The sequence below is a fragment of the Arachis stenosperma genome, chromosome 8 (assembly GCF_014773155.1).
Source record: "Arachis stenosperma cultivar V10309 chromosome 8, arast.V10309.gnm1.PFL2, whole genome shotgun sequence".
NCBI classification, from domain to species: Eukaryota; Viridiplantae; Streptophyta; class Magnoliopsida; order Fabales; family Fabaceae; genus Arachis; species Arachis stenosperma.
Genome location: NC_080384.1, coordinates 46540656 through 46556457, shown reverse-complemented (window position 1 = coordinate 46556457; position 15802 = coordinate 46540656). Strand labels below are relative to the sequence as shown.

General features: G+C 32.1%; 1 protein-coding gene across 1 annotated transcript; it reads right to left on the bottom strand.

Annotated features, from left to right (window-relative positions):
* Positions 1–13385: 13385 nt before the first annotated feature.
* Positions 13386–14544, bottom strand: LOC130944559 (zinc finger A20 and AN1 domain-containing stress-associated protein 5). Its single transcript, XM_057872922.1, has one exon. The coding sequence runs from the start codon at positions 14273–14275 to the stop codon at positions 13733–13735; it is 543 nt and encodes a 180-aa protein (XP_057728905.1). The 5' UTR covers positions 14276–14544; the 3' UTR covers positions 13386–13732.
* Between the last annotated feature and the right edge of the window lie 1258 nt (positions 14545–15802).

Genomic DNA, 15802 nt, shown 5'->3' with positions numbered 1-15802 from the left:
CAAGATGTTACTTTGCTCCTAGCTGCTAACCGGTGAAAAAAAAGTGAATTTTGAATATAATAAAATAAAATAATATATTTACGGATAATTTTTTTATATTTTATTATTTTAAATTAATTAATTACTAAAAAATTGAACCGATTTACCTAATTAACTGATTTATTGTTAGTTGATTTTCATTATAAACCGAACTAATTTGGATTTGAATCCTCTAAAGTTTGAATTTCACTTTAGAGAGTCAAGTGTGATCTTCTACCTTTGAATTGTTTTTTTTAATATTTATTTTTTGTCCCACCTATGAAATTAATAATCATAGATCACACTTTATTCTCTAAAGTGAAATTCAAACTTTAGAAGATCCAAATTCAACTAATTTGGTGACCTATTTCTAATTAACTGAACTGATTCTCAATTTTCAATTCGGTTCTTAAAATATTAATTTTTGCATAAATAACTTTTTTCAGAATAAAAATAAAATTTTTCTAAACAAGTTTTAAGAGGTTTTCTTTTTATGTTTTTATTTTCTCCTCCATAAAGCGTGACCGTTTTTGGATTTAAATATTTTTTAGTATGAATTCTAACAAAAATATCAAAAATATTTTTAAAAGTGTAATTTGTAGAAAAAGGTAATGATTTAAAAGAATAATAACACTTTTGGATAAGATACACTAAAAAACGTTGAGTATCGTCGAAAAAACGAATAAAATTTGACAATAATTTAACTACCGTCAGAAATTATCAGACCTCGTTAGTAAATGTTTACCGTCGGAAATTTTTCGTCCAATATCAGCTCGAAAAACTAGTTGGTTATCGGCGGATTCTTTCGCAGTATTGTTGGTGCCAAAAAAATGTCGTTTCACGCACTATTACCGTCGGATTATTCTTAAAGTAGTTCCGACGGTAATGTCAATTTTTTTAATTTAAAATAAATAATCAATTTTAATTTTAATTTTTTTTACACAATTAGTGGTCCATTCATAAATAATGAAAAACTTTTACTCAAAAAATAATACAATGTTCAAATAAATTAAAAGTAAAGTACACCAAATAAATACAATGAAACAATAAAATAAAAAACTAAAAACTAATAACATTAAAGAAGTATGAACACAATCCTCTGAATATATAAGTTATGGCTTATATTCGAACGATTCACGTCATAACTACTCTTGATGTAGGGGTGTTTGCGCTGTACATTCTTGCTCTATTGAGGGAGAACATAACATGATGGTACTCCATCTACTCTGTAAGCCGAAAACACAACAAGGCAACGGCAACACAGTATATTTATTTATTCAAACATGTTGCAATTGCACCAAACCTTGTGTGATGAAGGGTCAAAATGAACGTCGTAAGTGCAATACCTATACTCCCCGTAGATATTGATCGTCCACATTAACGCGAAACAAATTACCCTCTCATGTCACGCCATGGATTAAACAATCACATTTTTTCCTGAATTCCTGTTGGACTTTCCTAAACATACTGTATGTGTATTTTTGTTGAAATTGTCTCACAATTATAGAGTTGGATGTATATGGGATAACTCCTTTAGAATCTGCATCATCGTCTTCTAGATCTTTTTGTTCCTTGTTTTCAAACATATTATCATACTCATGCACAAGCTGAACCAAGCCACTCTTATAATATAAAAACCCGCCATAAAAAATATACATATTTTCACTCTTTTGAGTATTTTTTATACTACCTGAAAAATCACCTTAAAAAAATATTAAAACCTATATTCATCGATCATCATAAAGATCTACACAAAAAAATAAGCACCTCCATGAAGTCTGCCACAAACATAGATTGACTTAGGAAAGGAAACACAAAGCGAATTTAAAAGAGATACATCCAATATATTATACTAAATAAATGAAACTTGTGTGGCAGCATGTACCTGATTTCGGATTTATTAAGAAGTCTATTTCAAAATGCCACCTATGAATTATGATTATATTTAGGTTAGATGCAATATTGTACTTTTGAATAAGAAAAAGTATTTATTACTTAATAAATACAAAGTTTTATATAATAATTCTTAAACAAATAATTATTGAGCACTTGACCAAACCCTGTTGACTATATCGGAAAACGGCCTTCGAGGATTAATAGCACATATATTCAATTATAGAGATAAATAAATAGATTGATTTCAATTGAAAACATACAGACACATGACAAAAACGTAATATAAAAACTAAAACTTATATAGGATAATGATAATGAACCTGATAGCCATATGTTTTGTCTCAGGTCGAACTTTGCAATGAATTCAGCCCAATTAATCTTGAAAGATTCGACAGACCGAGCATTTTATACAATGCCGGTTATTTTAGCATATATTTTTCTATACCAAACATATCTTTTGAACTTATTCAGTATCTTCTTCAAAATATGCCATATGCATTATTGGTGGCGCGTATTTGGAAGCACATTTCTAATAGCACCAAACATGACCTTACATTGGTCCGTGATGACATCCTGTGGCGCATTACCCATGCACTTAACCCATTGTGTGAAGACCCACTTAAAACTCAGGATTTCCTCATTCCCAAGCAAAGCACTGCCAAGCAGGGTGGACTTCCCGTGATGGTTGACACCAATAAAAGATGCAAATGGTAGTCCATGCCTATAAGAAAAATAGCCACAAGTGAGAACTTGCGATAATTTCAAAACAAAAAAGCTTTCACAAAAGACACAATCAGACACATACTTGTTTCTCCTATATGTTGTATCAAATGACACCACATCTCCATAATATTCGTACAACGTCTTGCATCTTGCATTTACCCAAAGCGCACTCCTAAACGTGTTAGCATCGTCAACATCTACTGCATAAAAGAAATTTGGATTGGTCTCTTTCATTCGCAAGAAATAGCTCAACATTTCCTTAACATCCGCATTATTATCAGCATAGCGGACTTTGCTTGTGATGTAGTTCCTCACGTCCTTCTTTGAGTAACTCAAGTTCGATGACCTACCAACCTCGTTGGCCAATGCGAGATAGGTCTTGTTAGGTCATATGCCAACCTCATCATTGTCCTCAACCGCACACTTAGCATGCATGCTCAGTTCTCTGTACTCGTGGTAATAGATCGATTGCTTAGCAGAACAGGGGTGAGTATGCTTTAATTCTAATTTCGACACTATCCTATTATTCTTCTCCCTATCCAACATCACGCACATCCTTACTTTGCATCTCGTTGTTGTTATTTTTTTTATCCGAGCTACTGCCTTCACTCGAGACTCCTGATAACCTTCCTGATTGCAATGAATCAATTGGTTAATAGGGATCCTTAACTCCTTCCAAGTCTTGTCAAATTTTGTGTTTTTAATCTTAGTGATGAACCTAACATTCTTTGCATAGTTCGAATAGAATCCCTATGCCTACTGCAACGAATCAAACTGCAATCCTACATAGGAGATTTCCTTTAGAAGAATGCCACTATGATCTGGAAACTACAAATTCATCCAGAAAAAAAAATAACAATCAATGCCGTACGCACATAAAAATTGGACTCCAATATCTGATTTAGTGCTATCGTAACAATAAAATATAATTCATACCTCGTGACTCAACTGTGAATCATCATTTTCCAACATAATCACATCTGTAGCTTCTTCCACCTGTAATAAAAAAATCTCTAATACAACTGAGTGAATCAAATAAAAAATACCAATTACTGCTTTTTGATCCAACATAATAAATAGACACATCCACTGGTTTATATAAAAATAAATCTACTACTATACTGTGGAAGATCAAATAATGCTCACAGTTAAATAATAACAAAATGAAAACATATTAAACAACTCATTAAATTGTTTATTTAAGTTAAAATGAAAACATTTGACCTTCAATTATCAATCGCAATTGTGAGAACTTATTCCCAAATTAACAATTGAAAGGAGCACCCAAAAGATAAAAATAGTATACAAACAGAAATATTTAATTTGGTAGCATTTACCCCTACACATTCAAAACTTGCGTACCTATTTTTGTTAGGTGAAACTCTTCCATAGTATATACATTTGAAAAAAAAAAGAAAGCAAGCAAATTAAAGATAGTAGTAGTATCCAATTTGAAAAGAATAATGTGCATCAATGCATGCGCAGTGATAAATTGAAGCATAAATAATGCAAAATTATTAATTTAAGCACACAAACATAATGTGAATCATATTGTTGTGGAGCCATCTATGCATATTCCATCAAGCTAATTAAGCAACTAGCAAGGCTCAAGCTGATAATCATCCACTGGTTTACATAAAAAAAAATCACTATTATACTGCAAAAGATAAAAAAAATGCACAATATTATCACTATTGCTACCTATCAAGACAAAAATTAGAACAAATTTGAAAGGAAACATGCAACTTGCATAAAATAATTCCACCAAAAACAAATTATATATCATAGTTGGAAGATCAAGTATACATTAAAAACAATCTACACCAAGTATACTACTAAACCACCACTTACCTTGTCTCTACTTTGACAATCATCACCACTCAAGCACGGGACAATGCTTTCTGTGCAATTAGAGTGATCATTCACATCATAGCAAGTGCCATTCAATCCTTCTTCAACCTTTGATGGTTCCATTGATGCAACACTACGGAAATGCTTACAGTGGCAACCGTAGCACCCTATTCACGTCATTCTTGTTGGGCGGTCTATTCAGCGTTACAACGACGGCACATGCATGACAACGACGACAATTGGAGTGTGGTTGGGATGCGATGGCAGTGTGTGCATTGAGTTTCTTCTTGACGGGACGGTGTGGTTGAGAAATGGATGCAGGGACGGTGGTACGACAATGGCACAGGAATGACAACGGTGCAAGCATGATGACGGCGACAGTACATGCGGAGGGGTTGCGTGCGATTGTCGGGTCTAGGTTTGGTTTAATGTTTTTCGTAACGTGAATATGGAGTTATTGTTTTGGGCAATCCTTTTTTTTCAAATTCTTAATTAATGTTGATAATTAACCTATTATTTTTATTAACAAAATAGTTATTTATTATTGGTGTTACAACTTGGCTGATTATGAGTTGATCTCTAATACTTTTTCTATTATTATTGAGGTATTAACTAAATGAATAACATTCAACAAGTAGTGTAACTAAGCTGCCAATACATACATTTAGATTAAACATTAGGTGCGGTTGTTGAAAATTTTTGATCCTCTCAAACATTTTCTTATTTTTAATCATTAGGCAAGGTTGTGTTGTGTTGTGTTGTGTTGTACTCTTAAGGTCAAATTTAGAGATTTGGTTGAGACATTAGAGTTATTGCTATCCAATATGATTTGATTTTCAACTTGTATTATTACTTATTAGTTTTTCCTGATTTGTTACGTAGGAATAATTCTATAGAAACAATTGGATTGGCAGAAAACCAAAAGATTAAGTTATAAACATAATAGCATATTAGGTTTGGCTCCATAACCTAGCTTATCATATAGATTTGGAATTTATTCTTTGAACTGTGGATCTTGAAAATTATTTGTGTTGCTTTGGTATTTAATCAAATTCTTTGTTTACAGTGCAATAGATTTTAATTTATATGAGAATATAAAGTTGATAGTAGTTTATAGTTCAGAATTCAATGCAATTAGTCTATTGTTGTTCTGCCATTTTGATGAATTTAGAGTGGCTCATTCTATTTAATCAACAAGCTATACCAGCTTCAACATTGAATAGCCAACTATAATTAAACACCAAGTAGAAACATGATATTATGCATTATGATTTTTTATGGATAGTACTTTTATTCTTTATTTTTATTTTTCTTAAATGTTTGATTATTCATGTTTTAGATTGTCCCAACTATATTAATGTCATTTTTCTGTGGAAGATTATGATGCATTTTATACCAATTATGCAAATAGAGTTGGTTTTTCATGGAATAGAAGATCTACTAAGTGGGATCAAAATGAATAGATTACGTACTAAATCTTGGTATGGTTTAGAACTGGTTATCGAAGATAAAAAATTGATTTGCTAAAGAAGACATATCCAACTTTTGATAAAAACTATAAAGCTAGGATAATTGTGAAGAGGGATAAGAAGCTGGAGTATATGTTAACCTTTGTTAACACTCAGCATAACCATTATGTTAGTCTTAGCATGGCAAAGTCTCTGAAGAAGAACAGGAAACTAAGTTTGCATGCCAAATGGATAGCTGATATCAATGATGAATCTAGTGTTACAATGAGAAATACTTATCAAAGATTTAGCAATTGTGAATGGTAATCATGACAAATTGATTTTACATAAAAAGATCTTTGTAATCGTATAGTAACAAATGTCAGAGTCATACAAGAGGAGGGGATGCCCAATCATGAATGCAATATTTTCATAGGATCTAGCAGCAAAACCACAACTTCTTTTACGAAGTTAAATTGGAAGAGCAACATTGCATAGAGCATGCTTTTTGGGCCAATGCTAGAAGTCATGATGTTTATGAGAACTTTGGCAACTTTGTGAGCTTTGATACAACGTACCAAATAAATAGGTACAACACCACAATTATATATTTTAAGTTAATTATATCTACTCTTGTTTTTGCATGTGTGTGATGTACAGGGATAGGCAAAATAAAATGCATTTGATGCTACTGTGCATCTTATAATGAGTTTGATTATTTTATTGAGTGAGTTTGATTAAAGTATGATTATCATGAGGTTAAAACTTTGATTTGGGTTTTTGAGTTTGATTGCTACTTTGGCAACTATAATTGGATTCCTAATTTTGACTATAGGTATGATATGCCTTTTGTCTCATTTGTTGGGGTTAACTACCGTGGCAAACCAGTGCTACTTGGTTGCGCTCTTCTTTCATGCGAAGAAGAGAGCTCATTTGTTTGGTTATTTGATAGTTGGATGCGATGTATGGGCGGCAAGCCGCCTATTGGCATATTGACAGATCAATGCAAAGCTATGCAAAATGCCATTGAAAAATTTTTGGCGATGACACATCATTGATGGTGTATTTGGCATATCATGAAAAAAATTTCAAAAAAAATTTGGAGCATACAAGCAATTTAAAGAGATTAATGGTGAGATAAGACATATTATGTGGGAGTCTAGGTCTAATAAAGCATTTGAAAGCTCTTAGATTGCTTTTCTCAATAGATCCAATTCGTATGATAAAAATTGGTTACCAAGTACATTATGAGTTTGATTGTTTTATATCTAATGTTTGATTATTTATCAATTATTAATCATAGGCCTTATAAATTTAATTATACACATTTTATGTTTTTAGTTTTGTACGAAGAACGTGACAAGTGGGTCTCTGTTTTTCTCAACAAGTTTTCGATAGGCACGAGTTGTATTCAAAGGAGTGAAAGCATGCATGTATTTATGAACGGCTATCTAACCTCAAAGAGCAATTTGTAATAATTTGTACTGTAATATGACAATTGTCTTTCAAATAAAGTCCAAAAGGAATCTAAATTGGATAATGCTACCTTCAATATCATTATCCATTGTGTTACTGTCTCTCCAATTGAGAAACAATTTCAAACAAAATATACTCATGGCATGTTTAATGAACTTCAAAAGAAGTTTAGGGCAATGATTAATTACATTATAACAAAAGATCATGAAGAGGGTTATATTTTCACTTACAAGATTATAAAAGAGATTGAGCTTAATGACAAGATGTTTGATTTTATGTATGAGGTGCTATTTGATTCCTCAACTTCAAATGTTTGTTGCCAATGCCATCTTTTTTAGTCAAAAAAAATCTTATGCCGCCATAGTCTTTTTGTCCTTGGTCTTGAAAGAGTGAAGAAATTGCCAAACAAGTACATTCATGATCGGTGGAAGAAAATTTTAAAGCGTAAGCACAATAGCATAAAGTGTAGCTATGATCATTTAGAGCCCGCAAAGAAACAATATGATGACATGTGCAAACATTTTTATAACATTGCTGAAGTAGCTGCTGCATCTAAGGAGTTCACCAAAATCGTACATCATGTACTTAACTTGAATTGGATTATGTTGTTGGAACCAAATGCCTCTATAATAAATAATATATATGATCAACATTCAAATGAGGTAGATGAAAATGCAAAATGGTTTGGAGATCCACAAGCCCCAACAAGTATCACAAAAATGTTGAAAGCGTAAGAAGAAACTTCAATCTACTATAGAAACAATTGTTAAACAAGATAGGAAGAAGAAGTTTCAAATTGCTAACACCAAGAACCATAGTAAGAATGTGAAAGAGAAAAAAGAGACAAGTTCAGTATTTGATTAATATTATTATTATTACTAAAATGTTTTATTATCACGTTATTGATTTTTATGTTTTTTTTTTAGCCAACCTTGGAGTTACCTTCGGAGTTGAACATGAGCTCTAACTAATCAAACACAACCAACTTTAAAGATAATTTTTTTTATTTAAGGGAATGTGTTGCAATAGGGAGTATCAAGGACAATCAACTGAATTTATATCCCTTTAAACTCAATGTAACAAAGCTATTATTGATCAAAATTCGAAGCATGGTATGAATATTTTTTTTTCTATTTGATTGTTATTCATCATCTATCTATTTAATTTGTTTGTTCTAAAATTTGTTTTTCTATTATTTATGCAGGACATATGGTGCTAGTTTGGATTGGCTTTTTTATTGAAAAAGTTTTTTTTTTTTTAACTAAAGTAATTTTATCCAATTTAAAACCTATTGGATACGTCTTTAAAAAAGAGTACTTTTATTAAAAAAAAAACAAATTATTTGCTTTTTCTAATAGCTAGCAATACTTTGTTTTTGAAAAAAGCAAAAGCAAAAGATATTTTTAATACTTAAAAACTCTTTTTAAAAAGTCTATCCAAATGTGAAATAATTTTTGTCTATTAAAAAGAAATTTTTTTAAAAAGATAAAAAAAATACTATTTTCAAAAGTCAATCCAAACTAATCCATCATCTACCATAGATAAAATAGCACAACACAGAGATAATTGCATTCTTAATTACTTAATTACTAAATAATTGTGGCTATTTAGTTGATATGTTATTGCTTCTTTAGGATATTATTAAATTTTATTTTATTTAGACTGAAAATAATAGAACACCAATGTTTGAGTTAAGTACAATTAGGTTATATGTTAACTTTTTCTATAATCCCAAGTGTGGATTTCTGGTTCTAGTTTTTAGATATTTACTATTTGAAACTTTAATTATGTAAATTTTTCATTTATCTTTATGCTATAATTAGATTATAATCAAATAAACTCTAATTTATATTACAAAATCTAGTTATAATCAAACACACTCAACAAGGTAATAATCAAACTTATATTACTCCAACTCTAAAGAGCTTTCATGTACTGTGCCTCTTGTAAACTTTGAGTATAAATAAATAATCATAAAATTACTCATATGTTGTTGTATTAATCAAAATCAAATATCTAAATCAAGTTTTAACCTCATGATATTATCAGACTATAATCAAACATGCTACAAAATTCATATTACAAAATTCGAGTATAATGAAACTTAGTATAACATGTATAGGAGCAACAAATAAGAGTATTCCTACTATCAAACACTCATTTGGATTACAATGTCAAGATAATCTCTAAAATATGATACAATAAATTATGTAAACAATTAATTCTTTTTTTCTTGACAAGTTAATTTTTCTCGAATTTTCGTTCCTTGGTCTCTAGTTATTTTCTCTAAGGATGCTATCCCAACATTCACATATGGAGTAACTTGGAAAGCTCCTAATTTCTTTTGTCTTAGTGTTTTTGCTTCATTGGGTGTATTCAAATCTTTCTTCTTCTTTTTTTCTTTTTTCTTTCTTCCGTTTTTATCACCACTCTTTGGGGCTTCCTTCTACTTATTTTCTTTTTGTTTCCAACCTTTCCTTTTTCCACGGATTTTATCATCATTGGCCAACTCTAAAATCTCAGTCCGATGACTATTTTGTAGGCTTAGAAGTAATTGGATGATGGTATTTTTTTCAATGTGTTGCAACCATCCTATTATTATTATATAACAATCCATGTTATCCAAATCAAACCATACACACATATTTAAAAGAATAGAAAAATAACATATATTTTAATTTGATTTGATTATATATACATAATCAAACTATTACTTACATTAGTCCATTGTAGTATTATTTTAGATGGCTCCTATGGTGCCATTGATTTCATCCCAAACAAATCACAATTATACATGTTTGGTTGATTAGGCAAGTCCACATAATTGTTAGGCTCGAGAAAATTTGAGAATATTCAGGATCTGTAATTGCTAATATGTCGTCGAGATAACTTGCCTATTAAAAAAGTAATAAAATCGTTAAACTTAAATGATGATCAATAATCAAACTCACTAAACATAATAATCAAACCTAGCATAACATGTACAATAACAGCAAACAAGAATATTCCTACTATTAACTAAGATGCAAATGAACAATTTGAGCAAACAAGATACTAACATCAACCTCAACATCAATAAATAATAGTAACAATAATTGTAAGGTTATGAGTTGAATATGAGAAAATGTATATATAATAAGTAGAAGTAGATAAATTAAAGCAACACTTTATTTTCATTAGATCAAAGTGGACTTGTGAAAGAGACTGATACAAAAGAAAAAAAACAAAACTAGAGCTGTCAAAGTGGACGATAAAAAGAACTTGAGACAATAATTTATCAAGGTAAAATACTAAATTGGCCACCTACATTTGGACATAATTCTGTTTTGGTCTTTAAAGTTTAAAGTATCCTATTTGAATCCAAAAAAGTTTCATTTAGCTTTAATGTAATCCCACTATGAGGTCAAAGTTAAATAATTAATGAAATGTCTTACATGACAATAGTACAAGAACAAGATCGCGGTAATCTCGAGAACAAGTACAAGCTCTAGAAGCATAAAATCAACCATAGATGCATCAATATATTTATTTATTATTTTTCTTACAATTTAAATGAAATATTTTTTATAAAACTAAGGAGAATGATAAATAAATGTATTGATGCATCCACGGTTGATTTTCTGCCTCTGGAGCTTGTACTTGTTCTCTAAATTATTGACCTTATTCTTGTACTGCTGTCATGTAAGACATTCCGTTAATATTTAACTTTGACCTCACAGTAGGACTACATTGAAGCTAAATGAAACTTTTTTTGGATTCAAATAGAACACTTTAAACTTTAAGGACCTAAACAGAATTACACCCAAATGTAGATGACCAATTTAGTACTTTATCCTTTTTTTATTTTATAATAGAAAAAAAATCCTTTATGCTAGAAAACAAGACTTATAAAAGAAAAACAAATGTAAATAGAATTAGAAAGAGGTAAACGGTAATCAAAATATTCTGGTGGTGCTGACAAAATAGTACTTGACTTTTGTTATTGATAAAATTGTCTCTAAAAAAATTTAAAATTTGACAAAATCACCTAATAGTAAAAGAATGACGTCACAGTGAACAGAAAGCGCTGATGTGGCCGTCGGAAGAGAGCTTCGATTCTTCTTCTTCAACACGCTCCTTCCGCCATGGCAGTTGAAGAAGAAGAGCGCCATGGCACGCCGCTGCGTTCTTCATGTTCGCCACTTATTCTTCTTCAACATGCCGTTGTGTTCCTTTTTGCATTCCCTTCCGCCAGACCGCCATGGCAGCATCTCGACGCGTTCTCGTATTTGCTGCTTCTTCTTCTTCAACATGCCGTTGCGTTCCTTCCGCATCCTCTCTGTTATGGTAGCACCTCACCGTTGTGTCCCCTTCCGCTATGTCAAAGAAGAAGACGATCGAAAACGTTGTCGGAGCTCTTTGTCACTATTAGAGTTCTTTTTCGACGGCTACATTAGCGTTTTTCATTCACCGTGACGTCATCCTTTTATGGTTCGGTAATTTTGTCAAATTTTAAAATATTTCAAGAAGTATTTTATCAATAACAAAAATCAAATATCATTTTACCAACACTTCTATGTTTGGTTGAAAGAAAAGAAATAGAGAGAAAAGAAATAGAAATGAAAGAAAGGAAAGGAAAGAAATTGAGTGGATTTTTATTTTCTTTAGATGTGTTTGGTTGAAAGGAAAATAAGAAAAAAAGAAATGTTATAAAAAGACAATCTTATCCCTATATTATAATATATATTAAAAAAAGTGAAGGGGTAGTATTAGAAGTAAAGAGAGAAACATTAGTTTTCTCTCCATTTTCTTTCCCCTCAATTTTCCTCTTCAACCAAACAATGAAAAATAATCATTTTCCTTCCCATTTTCTTTCCTTCTATTTTCCACTCAAACAAAAATCTGCATGCTCAATTAAATAAATAATACATCATCATCACGCATGTTTAACGGACAAGCATGTCACGCTTCATAAATCGTAAGAACTAAGAAGCGCTACTAAGAAAATTCACGTGCGCCCCTATGGACTTTTCTCCCATACTTCGGATTTTGGTATTGATGCAATGCATTCATTGGGACTTTTTCTCGCCTATTTTTAGCGCTGTAGTTGGTGCCCTTTGCTGGCACTGTAAGGACAAAATAAAATACCTTACCCTATTAAATGGTCTCTCTAAATATATATTTTTATTTTTCCTTTTTAGCAATTCTAAAATCGTGTTGTTCTGAAAATTTATTCCCCCTTTTCCCCACAAATACAATGCAGCCAAGAGCCTAAGAAATAAGAAGTTAAGATTATCAAGTTATAATTGCGATTAATTTCAATAGTAATAATAATATAACAGCTAGCGCAAATTTTATAATCGGCACCCACCACCAAGGCCTTGCAATTTGCCAATTTGATATTGACTTCTCCATTTATTTTTTCTGAAATAATCTTGACATTCCTCGAGATTCTTCTAAATGTAAAAAAAAAAAAAAAAAAGAGAGAAGCAGAGCCCAATAATCATACGCAAAACCTAAAATACCAATATTTTAATTTAAGTATTAATAATAAAGAAAAGCAAAATATTCCTCTCGCAAGTCCCATAACTTACACGTGTCGACACCCTATAGGTTCACAAAACCCAGAAAAGGTTAACGTCACATCAAGAACAAAATATCGTACGCACGATATCTCGGGAGAGGACTCAACTCATTTGGACCCGCTCACATCACTTATCTCGCAAAATCGCGTCTCTCAATTTCTCGATATAATCGTCACATATCAAATCAAGTGGGTCCAGCTAACTTTCTATCATCATCACCGCTCTCGAAAATTCCAACTTCAAAGTACAAACGCCAAATGACAACTATATCCTCGCACCCCCGTCAAATTTACTTCGCATTCCCAGAATCCGATCCTCTCCATCCTCAATCTCGTTCCCCGAATTCAGAACATTTAATAAAACAATCGAGAATAAAAACCCAAAAAAAAGAGAAAAATCAAGCACATGATAATCACAATCACAATAATTATAAATTTCCAATCCAAGCTATTGAAAAAAAAAACATAAAATATAATTTAAAAAATAAAAATGATCAAAGCTTGATCTAACACAGAAGATCACAGAGAAAGGCTTCATCCTCTCCGGTTTAACAAACCACTCAGCATAAAACCCACTTGCGCTGAGTTTTTGTATTTTTTTTCCTCTGAGAAAGAGAAACACGAATAATTAATCTAGCCACGCGAACACGAAACGACGATCGACGCCTGCGTTTCGTGATGTTGTCTTTTCCAATTTTCTCCTTAGCGATCTCTTCCGTCGATTTCGTGGAAACGAGGGGCAATTCGGGAAATTCCATCAGACCTTAACGATCTTCGCGGCTTTAACCACCGGATTCTCTCTAGCGATGGCTTCCCTTCCCGCGGCTTTGTAATCGTAGGTGCAGTCATGGCGATCTGAGTACCGGTGCTCTGCGCAGAAAAGCTCGCCGCACCGGCACCGGAATCCGGTGAGACCAACTCTCCTACGGCAACCGGAGCACCGATTCACGACACGCTTCGCCTCGGACGACGTTGTTTCACCCCGATCCGTTCCCGAATTAGCCTCTCGCGGATTCTCCTCGTCGTTCGACGGGTGAGATCTCTTCGGCGAACGCGTTGACGTGGCAGATCTGGCTGTTGCGGTGGCTTTCTCATCGGAGAATCTAGAAGGCTGCTGCGAGATCGGCGTTGTTGTTGTAGTAGTTGTGGTAGCGGCGGCGGCGGTGGTGGTGGCGTTGAAGCAGTTCTGGCACATGTTGTTCGTGGCTGGGTTACCTGTTAAGCCACAATTATTGACGCAAGGGGTAATGGTTTCTGGAACCTTGAACTCCGTTTCTTCTTTCTCTGTTTTCTGAGCCATATTTTTTTCTTTTCTCTTTTGTTTTGGTTCGTGTTATGAGCTTATGGCCCTTTGGAGTTGAAGAAAGAAGAAAAAGAGGGGAAAGAAAAAGAAGGTTTGGTTTGTGTTTTGTTTTTAACGTTTGGGAGTTGCGAAGAGAAAACGGAAAAGTGGGGGAAATGGAGGAATTGGGGGTTGTTGAGAGGTTGGAGGATGAAGAAGAGATTGGGAAGAAAGAGAAAAAGCGGAATGGGTGGATTTGTAAGGAGATGGGGTTGTGAGGTTGGTAATGGAAATAGAATATGGACCTCAGAGAGACGCGTATCAAACATTTGCATCTCAATCTCGAAATTACTCATTTGCCCATACCCCTTTTTGAATTCTTTATTTTGTTTTTGTAATTTGTGTTGCCTTTTTTCTTTCTTTACTTTTCTTGTCCCCACTCCCCACCACCTCCACTGGCTTCTTGTTGCCTTCTTCTTTCTCTTTTGACGTGTTCGTCTCATTATTTTACTTTATTTATTGTTGTAACCTTGCCCTTTCAATTACTAATGTTGGGGGAGATGCTCTTCAACTTGAGTTTGTAAAAATCAACAAGGGCAAATTAATAATTATCAACTGATATTATATTATAGTAAAAATTTACGTGCAGTCAATTTTAAATAAAGTTGATATACAAAAATAGTTAAATAATTTAAATAATTTAATTAAATTTTTATCTAACAATTCTCAATTATTAACTTTACATGTAAAATAAACTATACTTGAATTTTCACTTTAAATTATATATGATGAGTACGAATTTCTTTCATTTTAATATTCAAAGAAAATCATTTGTGTTGTGTTCATAAAGAATCATAATCTTTTTTTTTTTAAAATAATGTATTAAAAATAAGTAATATTTTGTGTAAATAAAAGAATATTGTGTATAATCTCAAAGGACATTGTCGTAATTTAACCAGACAACTATTAAAAATATAGTTATTTAGTAAAGTTTACCTTGGGTTCCATGAACAGATTTTGAGAGTCATCGGCTGATGAATGATAAGTTATATAACTTAAATATTCTTATAATATTCATATCTAATGATTCCTTTTGCGCATGTTATTCTTGTTTAAAATAACCATAATTCTGTTTAGGCGCTTCGGATATTTGTTCGTTAGGAAGCAGCAATTAATTCTTAATTTTGGATTTACCTTTTTGTGGATAAAAAATTGGATATAAACTCGATTATATACATATTGTTTTTTAAAATATTGAACAAATACAAGGCACGGTACAAGAATTTTCTTCTTCTTCTTATTATTATTATTTATAGTAGAAAGAAAATACAAATACAAGGCACGGTATAAGAATTTTGTTAGATGATTGGGGCAAACCGAACCAATAGATTTTTCGAAGAAACGGTGGTGTGTATAGTTGTGTTATTTGTTAACATTGATTAGCACTTTTTCCCCTTTCATTTTTAAAATTTTGTTGCCTTGGAGTAACGTGATCGCTTGACGATGGGAACAATGTTGGTGAGGAACAAGGAAACCTAGCTAACT